The 26,123-nt window shown below is 45.1% G+C and overlaps 1 protein-coding gene across 4 annotated transcripts in view; it reads right to left on the reverse strand.

Annotated features, from left to right (window-relative positions):
- The window catches only part of ACOXL (acyl-CoA oxidase like), a 348,364-nt gene that overhangs the window by 57,139 nt on the left and 265,102 nt on the right, over positions 1-26,123 (reverse strand). For all 4 annotated transcript variants that reach the window (XM_077843324.1, XM_077843323.1, XM_077843322.1 and 1 more), the window contains 2 exons: positions 19,696-19,783; positions 1,703-1,773 (listed from right to left, as the gene is read on the reverse strand). In XM_077843324.1, the coding sequence (XP_077699450.1) occupies positions 1,703-1,773; positions 19,696-19,783 (159 nt within the window). The remainder of the gene's footprint in view (positions 1-1,702; positions 1,774-19,695; positions 19,784-26,123) is intronic.

The raw sequence follows: 26,123 nt of genomic DNA on the forward strand, positions 1-26,123 counted from the left end.
ACAGGGAAGACATAAGATACTAAATGTCACTGGAGATCATGCACATGCCGGGACACTTTAGGCTGCCTTAACCTTCCTCTGCCACCCGCAACTGCTGGTGTCTGAGCAAATGTTCCAGAGAAGCCAGGCTGGGGAAGTAGAAGAGTCAACAGGAAGGTGAGAAAGTGAGAGGAGACGCAGGATTTTGGTGGCATCTTTTTCCACCCTCTCGCTATGGATGTGAAGAAGCTCAGAGTGACTGGGGCATCCCAAGTCACTAGTACTACCAAGCCGCACACAGGAGCGCGTTCAGCACACAGAGGCACTGCGGAGAGGGAAAATGGGGGGGGGGGGTGGAGGGACAGTAGAAGAATAAGAGAGAAGAGAGAAGGAGCAGATATCAGGAGAAAACACTGCACAGAGTAGGAAGGAAGAGCCAAAAGGCTCTGGGCCCTTGTCCCCTTGCATAGTGTCAGGGGGTAAAGAAGTGAGTGTCTGGGGCCCAAGAGCTGCTTCAAGGCCACAGAAATACAGCCCATACCTGGGAGGACAAGTCTTTGGAAATAAGTGTCAGGTCAGGGGATTGAGTGCTAACTGGAAAACCTCAAAACACTGAGAAAAGCTCACATGCCTGACTTTGTGCGGTTCAGAGTTGGTATATTACACCCGGGACTCTGGTGGAGCAGGTCTCCCAGACACATCCATTATTCCATATCAGTTCTTCTTTATTATAAAATTAACATCACTGAAAGCTCAGAAAAAAAAATAAGACAGACCAAAAATATCACACCTTAGGCAAATGAGTTGGAAATCCCTTATAGTGATGCCCTATTTTTTCCACCCATCTCTAAAGTCGGAGGACACCTGGTATGGTGTTTAGGTAAGAGATGCAGTTCCTGGACCACACAGTTTCCTGATGGTACAGAATTGAAGTGACGTCATGGAAATGCATATGTCTCAAGGTCACTCTAAGTATAGTTTCTAGGTGAAAACATGAGTCTTAGTCATTGGTGGAAAGGTATTTGTGTGCCTTTGTGACTTGCCGGTATCTACTGCTCTCTGCCTTCAAAGACAAAATTTTAATTCAATTCATGCAGGCTGCAGGCCAAGTTTTCCCACACTTTCGGCTCACCTAGATGTACAACCTAAATGTAGGTTATACCACACCTGTGCTCCTTTGTCATTCAAAAGGAAATAAAACAACTGTTACCCAGAAATGGTGAAGTTTTTCTTCCGCTCAAGGGCAAGGAATCTATGACATAAGATGCCCACTCCAGCGGTTAATCTGAACGGTCTCATTTGTGTAGTGTTCCCCATGGTGACGAAAGCGAGGATGTGGCAGGCACAGAACGTATGGAATCCTTTGTCTTAATTAGAAAGTACAGTGAGAGTCATGGAATTTGGCCAAGCCTCATAAATCTGCTAAAAGAATCAAGACTCTGTCAGATAAGCTTAAATAGAACCAACTGAGCCCTCTGGAGAATTAAATAGATTCCCTGCTAGTAGTTGACACCCACTCTCCTGTCACTTTGCTGCACTCCACGGACGGCGGGTGTGCTCATTAACCAGCAACCCTCCTACCCGCTGATGACAAGTTTATCCCCGCGGAGCACAGAACTCAGGGATGATAAATTTACTCCTGCTTGTAAAAATGAAACTCTCCTCAGGGCAATAAAAGTGCTGCAAGCCTTTAAGGAAATCAGTACTTTGTCTGATAACTTACCTTCATTAACAAAGCCTGGTCCTCTTGGTCAGGACAGCTCCTCACTGCCAGGGAGAACTGCTCTAAAGTCACTGGAAGGGAACAAACCGAAAAGGTGAATGACCTCCCTTCAGCTCCCAAGCTCCTCTGGTATGGAGAGGAACACTGCAGTTATAACGGACACAGGGGGCATGCCACCTGCCTTTCCCTGGTGATAGGATAGAGAGAGCTCCCTCTGTCCCCGGACTGGGTCGGGGCCAGCACACAGGGACTTCTGTACCATTGTGAGCTGGGGTGACTAACATCAGAGCACAGGGCTATGACCATCAATAGAGCTTTATCCTCCTCCAGGAGGTCCTGGGTTCAGCCACCAATGACCAGCTGGTCCCCCAAGGACCACATCATATCCCTGTTTTGTATGATCTCCATTTAGAAAAGCACCTGCCTTTGTAAATTTGGCTATGGTAAATTTTCTGTCTGCCTTCTGTTGTGATTCCCATGGATTTAAGGCCTCTCATGGTGTGAACATGATAACGGCCCCCGGTGTTGACCCTCAGGCAAATCCCCCAAACTCCTCTCTATAAGGAGGAGCAACATAACAAGTCATGTTTTCCAGCTATTCTTGTCCAACAGAACGGCAGAGAGAAACTCAGGAAAGCTTGAAAAAAAAAAAAAATCCAACAACTTTAAGGACCCATTTAAATTGGCCACAAGAGTTCTAGGAATATTAATTTTGATAATTTACACAAATTACGTTCCCTTCTCTGTCACGGTGGCTGGGCTCCCATCAAGAGCCCACTTGTGTGGCCACCCCCTTTTTATTTTGGTCTAACTAAACACCAAACCACACGCTGCCTTCCCTGCATACTGTTTTGACTATGTTATTTCACTTTTTAAAATGCTCCCATGAGAAATATCAGAAAGGGAGACAGAACGTAAAGACTGCTAACTCTGGGAAATGAACTAGGGGTGGTAGAAGGGGAGGAGGGCGGGGGGTGGGAGTGAATGGGTGATGGGCACTGGGTGTTATTCTGTATGTTAGTAAATTGAACACCAATAAAAAATAAATTAAAAAAAAAAATAAAATGCTCCCATGAGTCCCTACCACCCTCAGATTTAAATCTATTTCTTTTGGCAGGCATTAAGGCTTTAACTTAGTCAACCATCTAGATGAGCCTATTATTTCTAGACTCAAAGCAGTGTTCACTCTTCTACCTGCCATAACCTTTCACCACCATCTGCTGGGTACCGTCCTACCACTTGCCTTTGAGCAGAGCAAAGCCCATCCCTCCCCTGGAACCTCGCAGGCCGGCCCATCCAACCATTCAAAGCCTCTGACCACCTCTGGGGCCAGCCCAACTTCCACAGAGCTCACAGAAGTACGCAGAGCTATACCCAGCCTCATGACTAGGGGACAGCCTGGCTCCACTGTTCTGACTCCAAGGATGTCTGGATGTTATGTTTACAAATGCAGATATTTTGAAGATAATTGTATCATCAAGAGCAAATTTTCATGAAGAAAGCATTGTCTTGGTAATTATTTTGTGTTGTGTTCAATGTTACCTATAAAGCACAAACCTTTAGTTTTTAATCTATGACTAAGTTATTCTGTGCAGTTGTGACTGTTATCAGTTGTATCTTGTGCTGATGACTTTTTCCAAGTCTAAATTTTTGCTCTGATCCAGTCAAAATGTGCTCAGAACCAATAGAGGGAGTCAGTGTTGCCTGCTTTATATGCTCATCCAGTTTAGCCATATTCAACTGGCTAAAATGAATATTAATTACTCAGAATCTTAAATTCTTTTTAAAAGTTAAAACATTTTAAGAGTTGAGAGTTGAAATATAATACTTTCCCTGTAAGAGGAGCTTAACAGAAACTCAGCTTGAGATAAGAGCTCAAGCGAGGCTGAGTTCATATGAATGCATTTGCTCACCCATTCAGAACTCACCAGCCCATGGAAGACCCTGGAAGCAACAACCCCACTCCCAGAACATGGTCATCAGCTCTGTTTTGGACTTTTGCTGTGGCATAGTTTGGTGTGACAAAATATTGAACTCTATTGTCTGAAGATGAGTAAAGAATACAAATTCTTAAGCATCTACAAATTTAGATGCTAGGTTTTCTTTAGACATTTCTGAAGGTAGCTATTTCACTTAGTAAAGGTTTATGCTGTGACTTGGAATCTTCCTGAGCACAGGCCATGGGAATCTAAATGCTTGCTACTTGCCTCCTTGGAGGGCTCCTAGATTCTTGCTCTCACCTCTCCTCCTCTGTAGTGACCCCAGAGACATATGTCCAGCTGCCTGTGGCTGGACTCCACTGTGACACTTTTAGTTGTTCACAAGACGTGGCAACCAGCCAAGGCAGCTATTTCTTTGAACTGTGAACATACAATCCAAACCAGTTGACTTCCATGCCTAGTCAACCCTTCCCTAAATTTTCCCATTTTTGTGGAACTGTCTTCCACCAGCCAGTAGGCCCAGATCTCTGATTCTTCCTTCTGCCGCCGAGCCTGCCCTTCTTGCACAATGTCTCCCCAGTGCACCCCTTCTCACAGCGCGGGTGCCACTTTGACTCTGCATAATGCTTCTGCCTCATTCCCCAACATGGATGCCCCATCCCCCTCTCCAGGCCCTGGGCCCACTGCTGCCACCACAGGAGAACTAGCACTGCCAGATCTCTGCACACACCTCCTTCTCTCTGCATCTCAGCTCCTCTTCTCTGGTGGAAAGCCCCCTTTGCCAGCTCCTTGCTATCATAAATCCATGGCTGGGTTCTTGGCCACATGATCTGCTCAGTCTTCTTTCCATCTGCTCAAACCCTACCCTTCTTCTGGGCCCAACTGGTCAAGGTGGAGTCAGATAGCTCTCACTTGAGGTCTTCACCTCCACTCCTAGCTGTGTCCTTTGACGAGCCACATGCTCTCCCTGGGCCTTAGATTCCTACAGTCACCTGTGGAGACCAGTGCCTGCCTCGTGGAAGTGGTGTGAGGATGAGTGGAGAGGCCATAGGCTATGTCACTGTGTCTAGCACAGCACTGGCTCCCCACTCTGCACCCTTGAGAAGCTTTCTCTTTCCCCATCACATGGATTTCTTCCCCATTTCATGCCTTGGTGGGACACATTACACTCTGGATTCTTCTCTTTTTTTAAACAAATTTTAAATTTCTTAAAAAAGATTTTATTTATTTATTCATCACACACACACACAGAGAAAGAGAGAGAGAAAGACAGAGAGACAGACATAGGAAGAGGGAGAAGCAGGCTCCCCAAGGGGAGCCAGGGATCATGACCTGAGCCAAAGGCAGATGCTCAACCACAGAGCCACACAGGAGTCCCTGGGTTCTTTCCTTTAAATCTTTTTTTGGCTTATAGGTGCACACACTGCCTTGTCTGAGGAATGAGCCTGTGTACTCCAGAGACAGACTTGTGTCTTTTCCCAAACTCTGGTCTATACATGTCATGTCCAACATGCCAAAGTCACCGCCCAGTTTTGTGGAACTGGACTGGAGCGCCCTGTGGGAATACGGGGCCCACAGATGGAGTTTCCCCGTAACTGGTTGGCTCGAGTTCACGAGGCGAGCGCCTCTCATCCCATCCACACAAGCAACAAAAGCCAACCCCGCCAACTGGGCACCAGCAGAAGCAGAGCACAGGGATTTCTCAGCTGTTTCCTCTTGCCTTAGATGTCAGTGTGACCTATGCTTTCATGCCAACAGTGGGCTCACCGCTCACCTCACCCCACTCTGATTTCTACCAAATTGCAAGAGAAGACAGAGGGTATAAACACTGCCAGCTCCTCTCTACCAGGTCTGGTGGCCTCTGTGCCTGGGCTGCCTAACTCATTGACAAGGACTGCTGAGAAGCACCAGAACAAGGTTCATGTTTCATTCCCCCTTCCACTCCCCTCCCCGATTTTTAAATAAGAAAAAAAAAAAAAAAAAAAAAAAGAGGGACCTCTGGGTGGCTCAGTGGTTGAGCCTCTGCCTTCAGCTCAGGGTGTGATCCCGGTGTCCAGGGATTGAGTCTTGCATTGGGCTCCCTGTAGGAAGCCTGTTTCTCTTTCTGCCTGTGACTCTGCCTCTCTGTCTCTGTCTCTCATGAATTAAAAAAAAAAAAAGTCTTTTTTTAAAAAAAGAAAAAAAAAACCTCTAAAAATGAAAACATCTGTGGTATCTACCTTCCTCTACCCCTGCTGCTGATTCAACGGGCTGACTGCCTGATGAAAATAAGGCAGCCAGGAAAACACAAGGCTCGTGGCAGCAGCGCGAGTCTCCTTCAAGGACTCTGGGCGAAATGTTTTTGATTCTACATTGATTGTTTTAATGCCTCTTAAGGGTCCCCGGGGTGGTTCGTGTCAGCAGGGGGTTGCAAAGGCTTCCACCTGCCTGAGGACAGTTCTCTTGGTTCGATCCACCCACTCTGTGTGACAGAAAGATGGCCTGATGGTAGAGGGAGAACAACAGATTTTGAGATAACAAGTCGGCTTTGGGGTGGTGGGGGGAGCCTAGAAAAAAGTGACCAGGTTGAAGTAGGAAGATGGTAGTTTGGGAGAAAACACTTAGAGGCCAGCGTGAAATACAGATGTCTCCTCTTGTGGCTATGGGCCACCATGGGCTCAGATGTGCAGTACAACAGCCTCACCCCTGCTGCCATTTCTGAAAGGTAGACAGGATTTTTCAATGTGGGAGATCCCTAAAACAAGGAAATGGTTGTACCTAGAATATCTTTCATTATGACATGTTAATGCAAATAAGGGGGGAGAGTAAAACAAACCAAATGTACAAGAGCATTGAACTTGTGTTTCCCTTTGAATTACGGCTCTAAGGTTGAGGAACTAAGGCTAACTTAGCAGGCACAAGTGACCTTAATAGATAACACAGGGCGCTGTGTTGCTCAGGAATGCGGTCTCAGAATGTTCTTTCACCTTCTCTCACAAACCCTGTGACAGTGCCCTGGAGAACTGGGATCCTGCCCCAGGTGCCAAGCTTTAACTCTACCATTTGTCTGGCTTCAGCCTTCTCCATGGGGCAATGGGGGAGTACTCACCTGGAGTCTGCCCCTCACTTCTCCAGGTACCCAGGATCCTGGGGTTATAGCTTGAGTCTCTTCCCTGGGAATGGACTCCATCTGGTGTGTGTATCCCTAGACTCATGGGGGTAGCCAAGGGAAGCCATTGGCAGGGTGGGACACTGACCTTGTATGTCTAGACTAGATGATCCACATGGTGTGGGATGGATCTGGGGGTGGGAATAGTCAGGGATCTGCGATGGGGATGCTTCTCCCCATGCTGCTGAGTGCACAAAACTTCTGAGCCTGAGAACTGTAAATTGGAGTCTGGCCTTCTGGATGAATGAAGCTACATTTGTTCAGGCAGGAGGACAGAGTATATTTTCTTCAACACTTTGTCAGCTTGTTTTACACACTTCCCCTGGGCCCCACACATAGCAGCAGGGCAGACTTGTGATACGGAACAAGACCTGATGCTAAAATACAGGCTCACCCAAACCTCTTCAAAGCCAGGCCCTTCCATCTATCTCTGGAAAGAGGACACAGGTCCCAGCTGCGTCTCCCCTCTGGTAGGAGAAGGAGGCTTTCACCTTTCATACTTACAATGAAGATAAGGAAAACAGAAATAGGGAGGCAGACATCTGCCCCAAAACAGAAGTTTCCACCTGGAGGAATGTGACAGCCAAGCACCCTGGAGGCTGGCACTGTGCTCTGGAAGCAGTGCTCCCTTGCTAATGCTTCCCTGGCACCAGGGGCGGCTTGTCCCACATCTCCAGACCCTTGAGGGTCTGAAGGTCAGGTTCACATGGCACCTACACCCGAGGCTTCTGGTCCGGGGTCCTCCACTTACTCTGTGGCACAACATGGAGTATGCTGGTGGCTGTCCCTCAGCCCACTGCTCTCACCTGTGCGTGACAGCCTGCTGTCAGCTCATTTTGTAGAACTAGCACTCCAGGCTTCTAAAGTCCCCCACACACCTATTCATCAGAACATAACAGGGAAATGTTGAAAGGGAGAGAGAGACAGAGACAGAGACAAAAGGCCTTCAGATAAAACTTCAGGCCTTCAGGTTTTTTTGCAGAAAAAAACCTCTACTTTTGTTTTCAGAATCAACACGGAGGGTGAGCAGGGGATTTTAACTTCTTGTCAATTAGCAGTTTGGGCAGTTCTAGCCTCCTGCCCATTGAGATGTGGTAAAGGGTGTAGAGCTGGCCCACAGGGGACTTGCATGCTCGGCAAGGTGCCACGGCTCGCTGTCTGGTCCCCTAGCCTGGTCTTGGCTCAAGTGGCCCATTCCAGAGAGCAAACAGAACACGGCACATGCCACCCGCCCCCGGCTCCGTGCCCATGTCTGGGAGACGACAGGAGCTCACAGGGCCCAAGTTCTCTTCCGGGCAGACAAGTACTAGTTCTCTGTGACTAAGGCTCTGCCTGAGTACTAGGACCACAGCACCATCAGAGGGACAGCTTTTGGACAGAGAGGGGGACTTCTGCTTCTCTAACACAAATCCTCATTTCAACCCCCTCTGTTACCTCCTCACTGAAGGTCTTCAGCCTCTTGCTTTCTGGCCACACCCCCATATTTTGTTCTTTACTCTCTGCTCCCACCCACTCTGGGTCTTTTTCCCCAGTATATCATGGCCAGGGAAGTGACCCTCAAGTGACCCTGGGTCTGAGGGTCACTCTCTGGCTGTCCCTTCATTTGCCTCCTACTGTCTACCCAGCAAAGGTCAAGTGCTGTAACACAGCATTCAGCACACCCCACGACCCTGTTCAGCCCACTTTTTCAAAACTCAGTTTTGTTTCCTGGCCTTCTCCCCTTCTGGTAGAACAGGGGCCTTGCCATTCCCTGAACAAGGCCTTCACTTTGTCACCTTCACCTTTGTCCACACTGTAGCCTCCTCCCAGAATGCACTGCCATACTTCTTTTTTTTTTTTTTAATTTTTTTTTTTTTAATTTTTATTTATTTATGATAGTCACACAGAGAGAGAGAGAGAGAGGCAGAGACACAGGCAGAGGGAGAAGCAGGCTCCATGCACCGAGAGCCCGATGTGGGATTCGATCCCGGGTCTCCAGGATCGCGCCCTGGGCCAAAGGCAGGCGCCAAACCGCTGCGCCACCCAGGGATCCCCACTGCCATACTTCTAACATTAGGATCCTATTAATACTTCAAGACCCAGTACCGAGGGAACCTCTGGAAGCCATCTCAGAGTACTGTGATGTCTGCAAGCTCCCTGTACCTCTCATGGGCTCATCACATTCCACACGTATGAGGGCACATGTACTCATATCTTATTTTTCTCCTACACTGAGAAGGGTCATATATCATCCTAGCCCAAAGTCTTGCAAGCAGGAGGTCCTGAAAACTGTATAAGCAAATAAACTGCCAAGTATTTCCTGCCCACTCCTTTGAAATCTGTAGGAGCTGTGCCCGAAGAGGGGAGAGCATGGAGAGCATGGTGTAGCAGAGACTACATCTTTCTAGCAGGCAGCATGTCAGTTTGGCCAGGCGCTGGTTGGGGATGGCAGTAGGTCCTCCCTGCCATCTTGGAATCCTTAACCATAGTCTAAGCCATGGGAGTGACATGTGGATGACTGCTGCCAAGGGCTAAATGTGGGCACTTCCTGTAGGGAGCAGGGGCAGGCCGTGGGACAGGGCAAATCCTGTCTGCAGTGTCTAGGCCTTGGGAAGCAAGTGGCTCCCCTTTCTCCATGCCAGTGACATCACATGCTCATCTGATCTTCCTTCTCAGGGCTCTTCCCTGTCTGTGAAGCTGGTTATAAAAGAGAGCCAGCTGTGACCTCTGGCTCAGGTCTGGCACACAGTCACAAGAGGAAGCAGGCACACTTGTCACTGACTTCCCAGAGAGAGTCCTTTCAGCCTGGGCCAAACGTGACCATTCACTCAGCAAAAGATAAAAGCATAGCTCTAAGGAACCCCTCTCTCCGGAACTTGCAATCTTTCCATGGGTGGAGAGGCTGCCTACCCTCAGATAGATGGGGTACTCTCTTGCTAATTCAATGTGGCTCTCACCTCACCATGGCCAATGGGTGCTTACTAAGGTGTACACCAGTGGTGGCCACTATTTCCATATCTTCTCCCTGGCAGACAGCCTTCCCCATGGGACTGCCCCATCCACTGCAGATCCCTTATTGTAAAGATAACTCCAACCATGACACTCAGCTGGAGGTCACACTCAACCCCCTCACTGATCCACAAAGAGAATAGAAGTTGACAAGTTTTGGAAAAGCAAGAGCTGTGGACTCCAGATATAGCATTTCAATCAGGAAGATAATAGACATGATGGCTGTGAGCAATTGCCTGGGGTATGGCATCAACTCCAGTGTTCCATTTTGAGGGGTTTGTCTCTCAATTTAACATAATGCCATGCTCAGAACTTGGGTATCTCTATGTCCTCAGGCCTCTCTGCCATTCCCCATTGTAGGGTCTTACTCACAGGCCCCAGATTCCCCCCACACTGTACATGTCCAGGCTGGATTTGGTCCTATCTGCTCTAACTTGGTGCCAGACAGCCTAGCCCTCTCTGTACAATCCTTATGCTTCCTCCTACCTCACCCTTTGCCTCTCATCACTCTCAAGGTTCTGTAGATTATTTCCCTGTAACATCTCCAGAATGACTCCCCGGCCCCTACCAGTCCTGCCACCAATGCTTCTCAGTTTGTATCCTCATAGCTGTGTGCTGGACACCCTGGCCTGGCCTCCCTTGGTCACAATTCACCTCCAAATCACAGCTGCATACTCTTCCTACACCCCCAATCTGGTCATGCCTTCCCCTGTTCCACATCTTTCCCAGAGCCCCACTGACTGTGGAGGTTGACAGTGAAACCTCCCAGACTAGGCCTATGAAGGCCCTGTGGGATCCCGACTCTTGTTGCCAAAGTGTACCCTGCACTGCAGACACACCAAATCACAAGTGCTCTCCCAAATCATCTATGAATTTCATGCTTCTCATTCTGCTCTTCCTTCTGCTTATAATGTCCTTTCCACCTTTGTAATATAGGTAAATCTTACCCATCCTTCAAAAGGCAAGGTCTCAAATGCTAACTGCCTTGCCAAGCACTTCATAGGGAGCCATGTGAACCCCATACTTAAGTATCTCCCAAGTTCTACCAGAGCATCTGGTCTATGGAGACTGTCATTCCAGCTCTGACTAATGCTCCTTGAGAGCAGGGGCCATTCCCTACTGGATATTGCATCTCCAGAACTTAACATAGTTCCTGGGCCACGGTAGGCCTTCAACACATTGGATGAGGAGGGGTGAAAAAGGAGTGAAGGAAGAGGGCTCTACATCCATACTGTTTCTGAATGACAATGGAGTAGATGCTGGACTCAGGTAGGGCAGGACTAGATTTTAAATGCTTGTTCTTCATGGGACTGAGTTTGAGAGACAGAGCAAGGTTCCACTTTCATGGGACATCCCGCCATTTTGTCCCACAGTCTGAAGCAATACCTTCATCCTATTCCTTAGGAACACAGTCTTCATGTTCCTTGCAAGAATGACTAAAGCAAACCAAAGTCAAGTCCTCACAGCTTTAGCTGGTCCTGTGAAGCTGGGACTTGAGGCATCTCTGGTGCATAGATCAGAACCCGAGTGTCTCCTTAATCAACTGCTGACAGAAGCTTTTTGTGTCAATTATCAGAAAAATTCAACCATCTGTCCATAGCCCAGAATGGACTTGCATAAAATTTAATTTGTCTTAAACTTCTCAGGAATGAAGAACTATAAAATGTGCACAAGACAAGGAACTTTAATGTTATTGTATCCAGAAAGTGCATTACATAATAAGAAATAGCTATTTCTAACATTATAAAAAGTCATTTTTTCTTCCATGTTATGTTTTTGTGACTAGCTTACTTTCTGGTTCATGCACTTTGACCCTCGAGATCACAGCAAGAAGTGGTTAGACGCCATCTATCTCTACCACATGAACTTGTTATTCCACTCTTGGGCACAGAATACTTTTCACCTATAATTATAGAAATCTGGGGGGATTTCTTTATTTTCCAGGCTTCCAATTAAGAGAGATTTCCAAGTGCTTTTTCAGTGGAAAAAAAAAAAGTTACAATAAAAAGCTTCTTCCATCTCTACTTACCCTGATGTTAAATAAACTTTCCCTGGTGGGTTTTCAATGTCCACTTTGATAAGCAAATTAGGAATCCTACATGTCAGTAAAGGAAGGTGAATATTCTGATGAAAACCTTGCTGTTAGTTATCTTGTAATCACTTCCCTATCTAACACTCTAGGCCACTTTAAGTATATATTACAACTTGTTACTTGATTATATCTCAGGATCGAATGCTGCATTTTTTCCTCTTCAGTTCTCACATTTCTGAGTAAAAGCCATCATTTTCAAGTTAATAGGGCATTATGTTTTCTCTGCAAATAAAATCCCATAACTCTCAAGCAAAGAGAGAGGTAAATTCATTAAGAGGAGACACAGCACTATTTTTCCTCCTGACATTTGGGATCTACAATAGGTTAAAAATGATATTTTTATCTCTGGTGATTTATCAAACTCCAGATTCCATAAAAGATAAACAGATGCACTAAGAAAAGGATATATCATCTTAATGTTTCATTGTGACACTTTTGGTATCTGAAGAGCATGTATATTAAAGATCTCCCCTCCAAAAACTCAATAGTTCCTATGATTTATACAGTTATTTCTTGTTTTTAAAACACATTGAAGTGAGAACATGCCAAGAGACACCTTAAAAAAATGGTCACATTTGAAACATACAGATTATTTATAGACAAGAAAAAAAAAAAAAAAACCCTGAGAGCTGAAAGAAAATCTGGTTGTCAACAGACAGTTGCTTTTTCTATGTTTTTTTCTGAGTTCATTTTGGTTTTTGTGTGGGTGGCTCATGTGAACTCAAAGGTTATTTGCTAAATGTTTTGTGAGATTAGAACATGTTGTCCTTTAAAATCTAAATTTAAATTTATGTTTGTTGCAAATATGTTTCACTTTAGAATATGGGATCATATTTTTAAAATAGAAAATCATACCTAGAACTGCTGTGATCAGACAAGGGTTCCTTGTGTGATGCTCCTATTTTTATTCACAGTTTAGAAGGTATTATTCTTAATCATATTCCTAGCAGGAAAACTCACAGTACAGAGTTCGGCAGTAAAAATGGTTTCTTTTTTACTTTTGTGTTGCTTTCACCTGCCAGTTTGGGTACTAATTAATCTTTTTTTTTTTTTTTTTTAAATTTTTATTTATTTGTGATAGTCACAGAGAGAGAGAGAGAGAGAGGCAGAGACATAGGCAGAGGGAGAAGCAGGCTCCATGCTGGGAGCCTGACGTGGGATTCGATCCCGGGTCTCCAGGATCGCTCCCTGGGCCAAAGGCAGGCGCCAAACTGCTGCGCCACCCAGGGATCCCGGGTACTAATTAATCTTATTTTGAAACTACTTAGGTGCCAGAAGCTGTAAAGTCAGTGTGTACTGCATATCAGATCTTTGTAGTACAAATATAAAGTACATTTTTTAATTATAGGATGGGGAAAAAAGGAGACCCTCACCACCAGCACGTTTAAGGTGGGGAGGGCTTCTTTTTTGTGCCTCTTTAGCAATGCTGAGTAACCAGATTCAGATCCAAGCAGCATGTATGGGTCTCACAAGGTGGGCAGTCAGCTGGGATTTGAATCCTCCTTCTGCTGTGTGACACTGGGCAACTTACTTCATCTCTCTGTGCTTAGTTTCCTCAGATGGAAATTGGATAGACAGTGGCCCCTTCCTCACTGCTTCAGTTGAGGGATTAATTAATATTCCCGCCACAACATTTTGCACAGGGCTGGAAACTGAGCCCTCCCTACATGTTAGCTGTCCTCATGATTATAGGACCCTAGTGCTTCCTCACATGATTTTTCATTTAATCCCCACAGAAAATCTGTGAGATAGAAAATATAAGATGCACTACTTGGAGACAAACTTGGTAAGAGTAGTGAAAAAGCAGTACAGGCCAACTTTAACATAGGAAAGTATGTGTTAAATAAATATACAAAGAAAAATCTCCAAACGTTCAAGAAGGCTGTGACTCCCAGCCTCTGGTGTTTATCTGTGGGAAGGAAAGCCCTTGGAGAGTTGGTGGTGGGAGGGTTTCCCTCAATATCTGATGCCTAGAAAGCTCTGACTGAGCAGTGCTTTAGGGTTAGCCAGCCTGAGGGCGAAGTCCTAGCTCCACAGCTTAGCTGGATGTGATCCTAGGCAATTGGTTTCTCCTCTGAGCCAGTTTCTCAATGGCCTCTGTCAGCATGTCTGGAGATGGAAGAAATGACAATGGCTCTGGTACAGGGGAAGGCTTCAACAGATGGAGGCTGCAGTGATTCTTATAGTCGGCCAAGATGCTGGCGCTCCAGGGATAAGTGACATTTTATTAGCATCTGGGTCAGGTACTGCAGCTAAATTCTGTTCGTAATAGTCTTCTCCACAGAACAGATATTAGCCAAGAGTTAGATTTTGCTTTTTCCACGTGTCCCCTTCTTCCCAGTGCAACAGAATCCTCAGGTCATTTGTCATAAAACGATTTCATAAGTTGTCACCTCCTTCAAAGAAGGGTTAGCAGAGTCCTCTCAAGATGGCTTTCTTAGTGACACAGTCCCAAGGGGGTGATTCGGGGCCTCAGGGGCTCAGACTTCTAGCAAGGCCAGTGTGACAGCATTTCTTGGGTGAACAGTACTTGGGGTCTCTGGGTTGGGCTTATCCAAACTGCAGATTTACTTATGGGGCCATGTGGAGAAGGCAAGGATGGGTGGGTGGTAGGCGGGGGGGCGGGGTGGAGAAACCCCAGCATTTTAATGACAGGAGCAACCTTTATGATGCTGAAGAACTCTTCTGTGGATTCACAGAAGCCTGGGAGCCACGCTTCATCTCACCCAGCTTCCCAGAACGGGAAAGGCTAGGAATGTGGTATGATGCTGGGCAGTCTGCATCGTAGAACTTTCTCTTCCTGTGTCCATTTGCTCATGAAACCAGTGCTGCATGCTCTGCCAAGGGTTGGCATACAGCAACGCTTCAAATTCAGTCGCATTTCTTCTTCTTTTCTTTTTTGTAAGAGCCACCATCTACATTAGCCCAAAGTAGCCCTATGCTCCTACTTAAAATGGTCTCCATTTCATTGGGTGCCTCCCTCAGCAAGAGCCTCCACTCTCATCTCTGTGCCTTGGAGCAATCTTGTGCCGGCTCAGGGAAGGCGAGGTCTCACTTCCTTTTCTCCAGGTTTGTTGCCACTGCCTGGCATTCCAGACAGCCCCTCTCTGCCATCCCAGACTTTGGGCTTTAGAGACCTGGCACCTCCTGCAGAGGAGGTCACGTGCTCTGAAGTGGGTGGGGGGCCCTCAACTCCACTGAAATTTTTGCTCTCAGGAGCTAATGGGTCTAATGTTCAGCCGTGTGATCTGGACAGAGGGAACAAAGCTGGAGATGGTCCTTCTCTTCCCCAGTGTTGGGGTTGCCAAGATGCTGATGCAAATTGTGCCTGCCCATTCTTGGCTCTCTAGATGCCCTCACCTGCTTCTACCACCTACATATTTAAGGGGTGTTAGATATAGAGGAAGGCCAGCATCGGGGGCAGCAGTACCCAAAGCTCCTCCCTCCCACCTCTGACCACCTGTCAGGGTGCACTAGGACTGCTTCTAAAGATCATCCCACTCAGAGGGTCCCTATGGGGAAAAAAAGGCACACAGGTTGTCCCAGCCAACACAATACCTGTGGTACCTCTCCTCCTTCCCCACCTGCCAGACCTCCATCTCCAGCAACAGTAGCAAAACACACTGGAGAATTCTGTATTTGAATAAGATGTGTTGACTTTCAACTTTGGTTCCACCCCAGGGGGGCAGGTTTGCTCCTCAAGTGCAGAGGATTTAGGGTGTTGGGGCACTTCTGTCGTTGAGTGTAAGGCGAGTGACAAGGACCTAAATTCACACGGATTCCTGGATGAAGTTATGGCATTTTATTTTTCTGAGCTGGAATAATGAAATGCACATTCAGTGAGGTGGTAAGTATATTCCCACAGTTCCCTGGAAGATGAATGCCAAAGCTAAAATGAAATCAAGGTGAATGTAGTTTGTTTAAAGACTAGCCCCATTAACAATGGTGACAAAAAGTGCTGATCCCATGAAGAATACTGGAACAAGCACTCGCGGATAAAATACCGAAATAATGCTTTAATAACACATATGATCACATTTTTATTAACAAAGGAAGTCTTGTTTGGAAACAAATCATCCCTGAGAGAAGTCTGAAGTTAACCCTCTGATAGACAGAAAGCCACACTATTTATATATTCTAATCATAATTACAATGTGCTCTTAATGAGAACATTCTAAATTATTAGTCATGTTAGTAAGAACCAGGAAAAGGACTTCTGTAGCATAATGAGAACACTTTACAGGCTTAGAGAAGGGAAAAACCAAGAGACAGTTCTGCATGGAGCTGGAGAGTGGTAGATGTAATTTATGTAATAAAAGTGCTTAGTTTCTCTTTTTTGTTTAGGAATCGGTACACCCTTAGGGGTTCAGACAGCACTGTGCTTCAGAACTGCTCTTTCTAGGGCAAGATAAAAATGTGTATCACAGAAAAATAACAATTTATCATTGTAATGGTTACATCCCACTTCAGAAACCACTAGAGACTGCTTAACATTTTTATTTCAAACATGGCTTTCCCAAGTCTTGAGGTGACAACGGATACTGATGCCAGGAGGCATTTTTTCCATTTGTTCCTAATAAAAATGGCTAGATTCTGAGTTCATTTTCATCTGGGGTGACGTTAAGGTCTGTGCTTTCACGGACTGATCCTTCCCTTCTCTCCTTTGTGCTCTTTCTTTGAAAGTCTCCAAAGGCAACATCTGGACCGGGTCACCGAAGACAGATGGGCTCCTTCTACTTCTTCTCCCATCCCCTGGGGACCTCTGGCAGAGGCGCAGCACGCTATTTAAATGTAATGATATGCCGACTGCATTGTCCTTGCGCACTGAGCGCTGGCGCATTCCTACCATGAGAGCCCATCCTGTGTCTGTTCAGGTCTCCTCATTACGATGGCTTTCTCTATCTCCAAACATTCCTGGGATTTCTAGATGCTGTCATTGAACTAATTCTTATTATTTTTAATCTGTCACTTTATACAGGCAAAAAGTCTTCCTCTGACACCGAAGGGGGCCAATTTCCTGAAAATGATCACTTTTGCTACTGTGGTTATTAACCGATAAGAGGCAGGGAGTCAATTTAGATTTATTTTGTGCTGCAGCAATATTAAATTTTTGATGTTTCCTGCCAGTGTTAGACTTCCTAGTCTTACAAGTTAGACTGGAACCTAACTTGCCTAATTGTTCTCTTGTTTTCACTCTTAACAAACAAGGATCTAAATGTTCCACTTCAGTAATGGCAATGAAGGTTTTCATAGAGTAGTAATTAACAGTGGTAAAAAATGTTTATTGAACCCTAACTATGGATCCAGTGCTAAGATAAGGGCTTTTGAGTATATTCTCAATAGCCCCATGAGGTAAATATCACCTTATCTCCATTTTATAAATGAAGATGAGACTAAAGCTCAGAGAGGTTGATTAATTCACTCACAGTCACACAGCAGGGTAGAGGTAAATAAAGCCTCTGCATTCAGTTAACCTGACTCTGGAGCCCAAGTTCCCAACCCTCACGCTAAACTTAATTATGCTCTCAACAGATGGGATGAGTGGTTCAAGGTGTAATGGTCAGTGTTTCCAAGGCAAAGGCGTGAGTTCAGTGATTCTTTGATGGCCCCCTTTCGAATTTAATCCCATCTCTTAATGTTTAGAAGTGTTTCACCTGGGGTTCCACATGGTTCCTGTTCATGTCCTGGGAAGGGTAATATCTGCAGCCAGTCCACAGAGGAACAGAGGGAGGAGCCCATGCATCTCTGAGTGCAAAGCCATAAATGTCTATGCAGAGTAAAGAAGGTGGCCTGGGACGTAACTGCCATCAGTAAAGGTGCCTCGTGTGCTGCTCTATATCCCAAGTATGTTTTAGCCCCATCAACAAATCAGAAAAAATAACCCACCAACAGAGAAGTGGTTTCTATAAATTCCTTAGGGAGTGAAGCTGGTGCTGAGCACACCAGGACAGTCCAGGAAGCAGAAAACCTGTGGTCTCCAGGACCCAGCCTCGGTGGCAGGCAGGCCAGCACAGACACTCAGATGCTCCTCCAAGAGTTGTCCGGACAGCCCAACCTTCTGCAACATTATGACTGTAACTAAATTCCACATGGAGATTTCCCCACAGGACGGAGCCTGTATGGATGATTTAGCAAATTGGGGTTTCATTCGTAATGAATAAACTGGCATTCTGGTTTATAGAGCTGTCACCTTTGAGTTTGATTACGGGGAGGCAATTCCCCTGAGCTTCATATGCTGTGGATGTGCAGACCAATGAAAATTTCTGAATGCACAGATGAGGGAACGAAATCCCATGCCCCAGTGACCTGTGGGGAGGGAATCTTTCGCTCTTCCTCTGCCCCTCTGAGACCCACTCTGTGTTCCTTTCACTCCCCGGGGAGAAGGGGCAAATCAATTCAAGTCTGGGGTGCTAATGAGGCTGTGGTTATAAAAGAATGTGGTCGCTGTGTAGAAAGGCTGCTCCTTGGGTGTGATGCCCTCAGACCCCATGAGGAACCTGTGCTCCTGGCACATTCACTTGCATATTCTTATTCCTGTCCATACTCTTGAGCAATGTGTCATGAGGCTCACCAGGTCCCAAGCACTGGACCGTGCCTTGAGGGAGAAGAGAGGCCAGGCTCAGTCTACTCACCCCAATATGGCTCTTGTCAGCTCTCAGGGAGGGGCCTGGGCAGCCCCACAGTGATAAATAACATGGCTCTCTGCTCTCTTGCTACTGCCTGGTTGGGGAAGGAGGGTGGTGGCCAGGCTGTGAGGTGGGGTGGGATGTAGGCACTTCAGGGTGGCTGGCTTGACTCCTAACAGAACCCCTCCAGGAATTCCACCCCATAAGATGGTGCCCTGAGGACACACCAGGATTGGAAGCTGGGCCCCAGAGCTATGATGGGACCAAATCTGACCCTGCCTTCCCAGGGCCAGCAGTAAACTTGGTGTGATGGAAAACCCCACATGGCAAACAAGCACAGCAAAAGCCTTTTTCTTTTAAGACAACCCCCCCACTCCCCGCCATGGAGTAAGAGTATATGATGAATGAACGAATGATTCTTGATGCTACACAAAATGTTCAAAGATAATTTGTCATGTCTTGATAGATCTTACTTTGTTTTCAAAGTTTCATTTTATTTTATGTGATTTGGGTTTGTTGAGGTCAAAATGGACACTCAGGCTTTTCTCAGTGTTGGCACTCCTGACATCTAGGCAGGATAACTCTGTGCTATGGGTGCTGTCCACAGCCTGTGGGGTGTTCAGCAGCATCCCTGGCCTCTATCTTCCAGCAATCTCTGCTGGGTTGTGCCAACAAACAATGTCTCCAAACATCATTAAATGTTCCCAGGAGGGTGCAATCACCTCTGGTTGAGAGCCACAGCTTTAAAAGGCTGAACCAGTTTCTCACTAATTCGAGGATTTGGTTTAAGCAGTTAGCTGCAGTACTTGATATTCTTCGGTCAGCGATCCTATTAAAACACCCTCCCTTTATCTGTGTGTGCACCCTCTGGTTTGTTTGCTTGGGAATGGCAGTCCCTATTGGGCAGAGGGCCTCTGCTGAGAGGGCCACCACTTGCCAGCTGGCTCTTAACAAGCCAGCGCTCTTGGCAGCTGTCGGGTAGTGTTAGATGCTCTTTTCCTGGAGTTTAGCATTGGGTTTTGTGGGTGTCATTTAGTCAGTGTCCTTGGTAAGTTGGGGGTTAAGTTATTTTGGGCCTCTACATTCAACACAGGGCTCTGACTGGTATGGGGACTGTCCTTCGTCTGCAGTCTTATTCCCAGATAACTTGCAGCCCTCCTAGCTGCCCAAGTACAAACATTCAATGAGAGCCAACTGACCTCTGTGAATGTGTGCCAGAGACAAGGAGGCAACATGATGAAGACACGAGTTCCAGGCACTGAAAAAGTCCTCTTTTTTGGTCATCACCTGTCAAATCGACAGAATAAAAATAACTACTGGTGATCTCCTCAGAGAAGAGAACTCAGAAGCAAGGCAGATGACAAATGTGCACATTTTTAGTACAACCGTAAGCCTGGGTATGTTGCAAGGCTGGCCTCTACGCCCCACAGAAGCTATTTGTTAGATGAAGAAATGCCGTAAATGTACTGAGTCCAGTTCACATGTTTATGGCGATTCCCCGCCCATATCAAACACGGCCACTGCCAGCTGCCAATTCTTGAGATGTAACAGGCATTCAGGAAACAATGTGAAGGGGAGAGTGCAGCGACAGATAAAGTGACACTGTGTTAATTGGGCCACTCACCGCCTGAAGATCTGTGAATACCAGAACTAACTCCATAACTCTAATCTGCAGCAAAACTAACCTGCCCTCACTCCCCTCGCCCTTCCATCGTAGGCAGGTACATCATCTTCAAGCTGTTTCTTAAATGCCTGTGAGGTCTTCAGAACTGGCTTCCGGCAGTGGCCGCGTCTGATGTGCGTGAGGGGCTCACACCAGCACGCGCAGTTCGCTCACAGCAACGCCACGTTATCCATCCATCTGACGGGTCCCCTTAGCAGGTCTACGCTGTGTAAGATGGTCTTTCAATCACTCTAATGAAGGGAGTTGTTTTGCTGCATGTTTTTTTTTTTTTTTTTTTTTTTGTTAGTTGGCCAGAAGTGAGGCACTATATCTGGGAGAAGATAAGAATGAAGAAAATGCACAAAGAGAAAGACGCCAAATCACGAAGCTGGCAGTTAGTCATTTAGGTGGAGCTAAGGGCAGATTTTTATCTGACCAGAGAGAGTGTTAAATTTGTCACTTCTGACTTTTCTGCTTCTTCTTGCCTTTTTTTGTTTTGTTTTGTTTTGTTTCAAAAACCTAACAGTTTGATATTTAAATTTTCAGCACTTTGGCCAAAGAAATAACACTCAGAAAGTTGGATTCTGTGCATCTGCTTCCCATTTGTTTTAAATTCACACACCGGGCTCTATGGTTGGAAAGTAACCTGCCTCCTGCAGCCCCATAGCTCCTGCAGAGCCTGGAGGACTGGCTTTGTCAAAGTCCTCCTACAACAGAGTGCTTTGTGTTGCAGTGGAAAAACAGCACTGCGGAAAGCCTCTACTCATGTATAATTTAGCATGATTACCTGGGGCAGCAGGCACAGTTTGGAGGACCATGTCACACATGTCTTGGAGTCCCCACCTAACTGGGGCATCTCATGACAGTCAAGGGAGATGATGACATCTGTATTGCTCCCTGAATCAATATCCCTCTGTACTGGTATTGAAATGACAGCTGAAAAGGTGTGGGAGAGAATGCCATTCCCAAGGAACAGGCTATAGAACATCTTTGGCAGAGGTGAGGACAAGACCTGGCCAAACACTCCTGTCTCAAAGCTCTACCCACCACACTGTAGATGAAAACGCTGGGAAATCCATGCTGGAGCCTGGTGGACAGGCTCTCCTAAACATGTGTAGGCTGCCCTCCACCATTGTATGGGAAGGAGAGTGGAAGGGTAAGATATTGTGCAGATGTGTCCAAACAGAACTGAGGGCACTCTTAAATTTTTAAAAAACTGAGCATATACAGTGGAGTCTTTTACTGGACAGATCTAGAGAGAACCAGCAATAGACAATTGGCTGGACAAGGTAGACCCTGTATGAGGATGGGACTTCAGATGAGAAAATGCTAGAGGACCCTTTACAAAACTTGCTATAACCCTCAAAAAGTATAAGACAGGGGATCCCTGGGTGGCTCAGTGGTTCAGCACCTGCCTTTGACCCAGGGCATGATCCTGGAGTCCCGGGATCGAGTCCCACATCGGACTCCCTGCATGGAGCCTGTTTCTCCCTCTGCCTGTGTCTCTGCCTCTCTCCACCCCCTCCCTCTCTGTGTGTGTGTGTGTGTGTCTATCATGAATAAATAAATAAAATCTTTTTTTTTTCAAAAAGTATAAGACAAAAAAAAAAAAAGGCCATTTCAAGTTTTCAAGTTAAGGAGAAAGGTCCTTGAAGGCCTGCCAACCTGCTCCTAAGTGCTTTTCCTTATATGTCAGCATCACAGTGCTGCAGCAGAACCCACATGGGCAGGTTGTAAGTAACCTTATCCCTGCTGGCAACTGTCCCCTTGCACCCCACTCCAGATAGGAAGGCTGGCATGACTCACCCTCCAGTGAAGGATGGGACCCATGACTTGGAACATGTTGAGAGAAAGGCAGATGCCCAGGAAAGTGACAGACTGACTGAGAATTGGCAAGAAATAATAGACTGAAGTCAATTGGGAGCTGCACAGTGGTCCACACAGCAGGTGGGGCAGCCCGGAACAGTGTGTGGGCTCACTATAAAGTGATCAAAACAAGCAGATCAGAAGGTCAAACTCTGGTTCAACCTTTAGGTGCAGACTCAATGTGAACTCTGGAGTGTCAATGCCCACAATTGTAACCCAGCTGATAATTGCCTATGCGATGTACAATATTTTTAAATGTTATTATTGCACCAATATCCAAAATCAAGTATCTAACTCTCTCTCCTTACAAAACCTTAATAGGAGGTTTCCGGAGATTCTGGATTTCTTTGAAATGGATGGCTGTTCTTTCCTTCAAGAAGTAAACCTGCTACTGAAAAGTTGTGTGACTTAGCCTTATGCAAACTAAAGCCTTCTTAAATGCACCAGACAACAGACACTGTTTTAAGCTCTTAATTGCATTTGCTCATTGAGTCTTCAGAAGCCCTTGAGGTAGGAATTGCTGATATCTTTTGATATATTCATTTTGCAGGTGGAAAACTGACACAAGTTGAGGAATTTGCCCCAGGTTGCAGAGCTGGATTGGGACCAGGCGCCGAGGCTTCTGAGCCCATGTTTCTAACCACAGGCTACACTGCCTCCCAATGGACTAATGGGGAGTTGGTTCCCTGGCAACACCTGTCCCCCCCAAATGCAGTTTATAAAGATGCATTGTCACACACGGTCATGTGTAACGTGAACCATATTCCGCACTTAAAACCTCTAATGGAAATGAATGCTTATTTCCTAATAAATCATCACACAATTAAAACAGGGCTGAGACCATAAAGAAACCCATTAGCCTCCCTTTTGATGGATGCCCATGTCCATTCTCCCTTCTTTTCTAGAAATACTCCCAATAGCTTTGGGCAGCAATATATCCAATTAAAAATACTTATCTCCCTACAGAGGATCTACCAAAAAACCTCAGCTAACATCACACTTAATAGTAAAGATTGAGTGCTTTCCTCTCTATGATTGGGAGGATGAGGATGTTTGTCATCACTTCTACTTGTTGTTCTGAAGATTCCAGCCAGGACAATAAGGCAAGAAAAATAAATTAAAGGTGTGAGATTGGAAAGGAATAAGTAAAATTGGCTTCATCCAAAAAAACATATGATTTTCTATGTAAAAAATCCTAAGGAATGTATCACAAACCTACTAAACCTAATTAACAAATTAAGCAGCAAACTCACAGGATGCAAGATTTTGAAAAAAAAAAATCGATTGAATTTCTATATTCTAGTAATAAACAATTTGGACCTGAAATAAAAATACCATTGCAATAGCATCAAAACTATGAAATACTCACAGATACATTGTACACAGCACACGCAATATCTGTACACAGAAAGGAAAAAACATCACAGAAAGAAATTGAAAAGGAGCACACAAATGAAGAGAGAGCTCTACTGTGCTCATGGGCCAGAAAACTCTACATTGCTAAGATGTCATTTCTCACATTGATCTATAGAGTAACACAATGCCAAGCAAAATCCCAGCACACTTTTGTGTGTGTAGAACTTGACAAACTGATTGTAAATCTTATATGCAGATGCAGAGGACCTAGGATAATCAAAACCATTTTGAAAAAGAAACAAGTTGGAAGATTCACACTAACTTATTTCAAGACTTGGTATAAAGCTATAGTAAACACAATGGTATGGTATTGGAATAAGAATAGAAATATAGATGAATGGGGAAAAAAGAGAGTCCAGAAAAAGAGCCATGCATGCATGGCCAACTGATTTTCAACAAAGGTACCAATGTAATTGAATGGGGGGAAAAAGTCTTTTCAACAGCACTAGAACATCTGAACATCCACATACAAAAGCAAACAAATAAATAAATGAACCTCAACCCTTACTTCATACCACATTAAAAAGTTAACTTGAAGTGGATCACAAACTTAAATGTAAGAGCTAAATCTAAAATAAAATCCTAGAAGAAACCATGGGAGAACATCTTAATGACAATGAGATAGGCAAAGATTTTGTGAGATAAGACACAAAAAGGTTGAATTTCATCAAAATTAAAATTCTACTCTTTAAAGACATTGTTAAGGAAATGCAAAGACAATGGATTAGGAGAAAATATTTGAAAAATCGTGTATAGTAATAAGTATGTCTAGACAGAATTTACAAAGACAGCTTACAACTCAATAATAGTAAAAAAATAAAATCCACTTTAACAAATAGGCAAAAAGTTTGAACAGACACTTCACTGAAGAAGACAAATGAATGGCAAATAAACACATGAAATAGATTTGAGAAATGCTAATTAACACCACGATGAGAAACCACTACACATCCACTAGCATGGCTGAAATGAGTAAGACTGACAATATGAAATATTGGTGAGGATGTGGGGCGATTAGAACTCATTGTGGGTGGGAATGGTAAAATGGCAAAATGGTTCAGCCACTTTGGAGGGCAGTCTGGTGGTTTCTCATAAATAAACACATACATACCATAGAACCCAGCCATTCCACTCTTAGACATTTACACACGATAAATAAAAATATATGTCTATGCAAAGATTTGTATGAGAATGTTCATAGGAACTTCATTCATAATAGCTCAACGAGAATCAATCCTATATCCACCAATTGGATAAAGCAATTATAGTACATCCAGGCAAAGGAAAACTCCTATGTAATAAAAAGGAACAAATTAATAATACAACCCAACAACTTGGATAGATCTCAAATGTAAACGACGATATACTATGCTATTCCATTTATATTAAGTTATTTAAAAGGGCAATCCTATTTGAGAAGAAAAATCTGTGATTTCCAGGAGTCAGAGCAGGGGGAGGGTTTGACTGCAAAGGAGCATAAAGGAACTTTTTGGGGTGATGGAAATGTTCTATATCTAGACTGTGCTGGTGACTATAGGACTATATGCATTTTTCAAAACTCATTAATTCTACACTTAAAATTGGTCAATTTTAATATATATTGATTATATATACATAAAATAAAATTGATTTTAAAAAATGCTCACCTCTCCAGACTCCCTTACAGGTAGAGTTAGATGTGTAGCCCCCATGGCCAAGGAGCATTGGGAGAAATCTACCGGGTAGTGCTTCTATGAAAGCTATTGGGTTTCCCAATTAAAAAAAAAAAAATACAGTCTGAGCTAGCCTTTTCATCTTTGTCGTCCTATTTCTTTGCTTGGAACTTACCTAGCTTGTGAGCATAGGAACAGGTAAAGTCACACTAAGGAGTTACATTAAGGTTGCTGTAATACACGACCACAATCCTGGTGATGTAACACAACAGAAATGTATATTTTCACAGTTATACTTTCACAGTTCTAAAGGCTAGAAGTCAGAATCAAGGTGTCAGCAGGGCGATGCTCCTGCCACAGGCTTCTCTGCCTCTTTAGGGGTGTCCTAGCAGAGTTAATGTCCAGGTCAGGAAGGGCCACTCCCCACCTGCTCAGCCTACTTCCCTGCCTTCCTGTTGCTCCTCCTACCTGATATTCTGTTTTGTCTTTCAGGAGTGGGCTGGGGGTTTAGAGGGACATTTATATATTTTTCTGCCTTCTTATATTTCTTATGTTGTCCTTTGCTTTCTCTTTTCTTTTTTTTTTTTTCAGGGGCAGGGAGGGGCAGATGGAGAGAGAGAATCTAAAGCAGACTCCACACCTACCACAGAGCCTGACACGGGGCTCGATCTCACCACCTGAGATTGTGACCTGAGCCAAAACCAAGAGTTGGATGCTCAACCGACTGAGCCATCCAGGTGCTCCTTTATGTCTTTATTTTTATTTTTATATTTTTCTTTTTTTAAAAAAGATTTTATTTATTCATGAGAATACACAGAGAGGAGACAGAGAGATAGAGGCAGAGACAGAGGCAGAGGGAGAAGCAGGCTCCATGCAGGGAGCCCGACGTGGGACTCAATCCTGGGTCTCCAGGATCAGGCCCTGGGCTGAAGGCAGGCGCTAAACCACTGAGCCACCCAGGCTGCCCATATCTTTCTTGTTAAAAATCTTTGTATAGTTCCCCCCTCTCTCTGTCTCTCTCGTTCTTCTT

This window comes from Canis aureus, chromosome 12, assembly GCF_053574225.1.
Source record: "Canis aureus isolate CA01 chromosome 12, VMU_Caureus_v.1.0, whole genome shotgun sequence".
In the NCBI taxonomy this organism is placed as follows: Eukaryota; Metazoa; Chordata; class Mammalia; order Carnivora; family Canidae; genus Canis; species Canis aureus.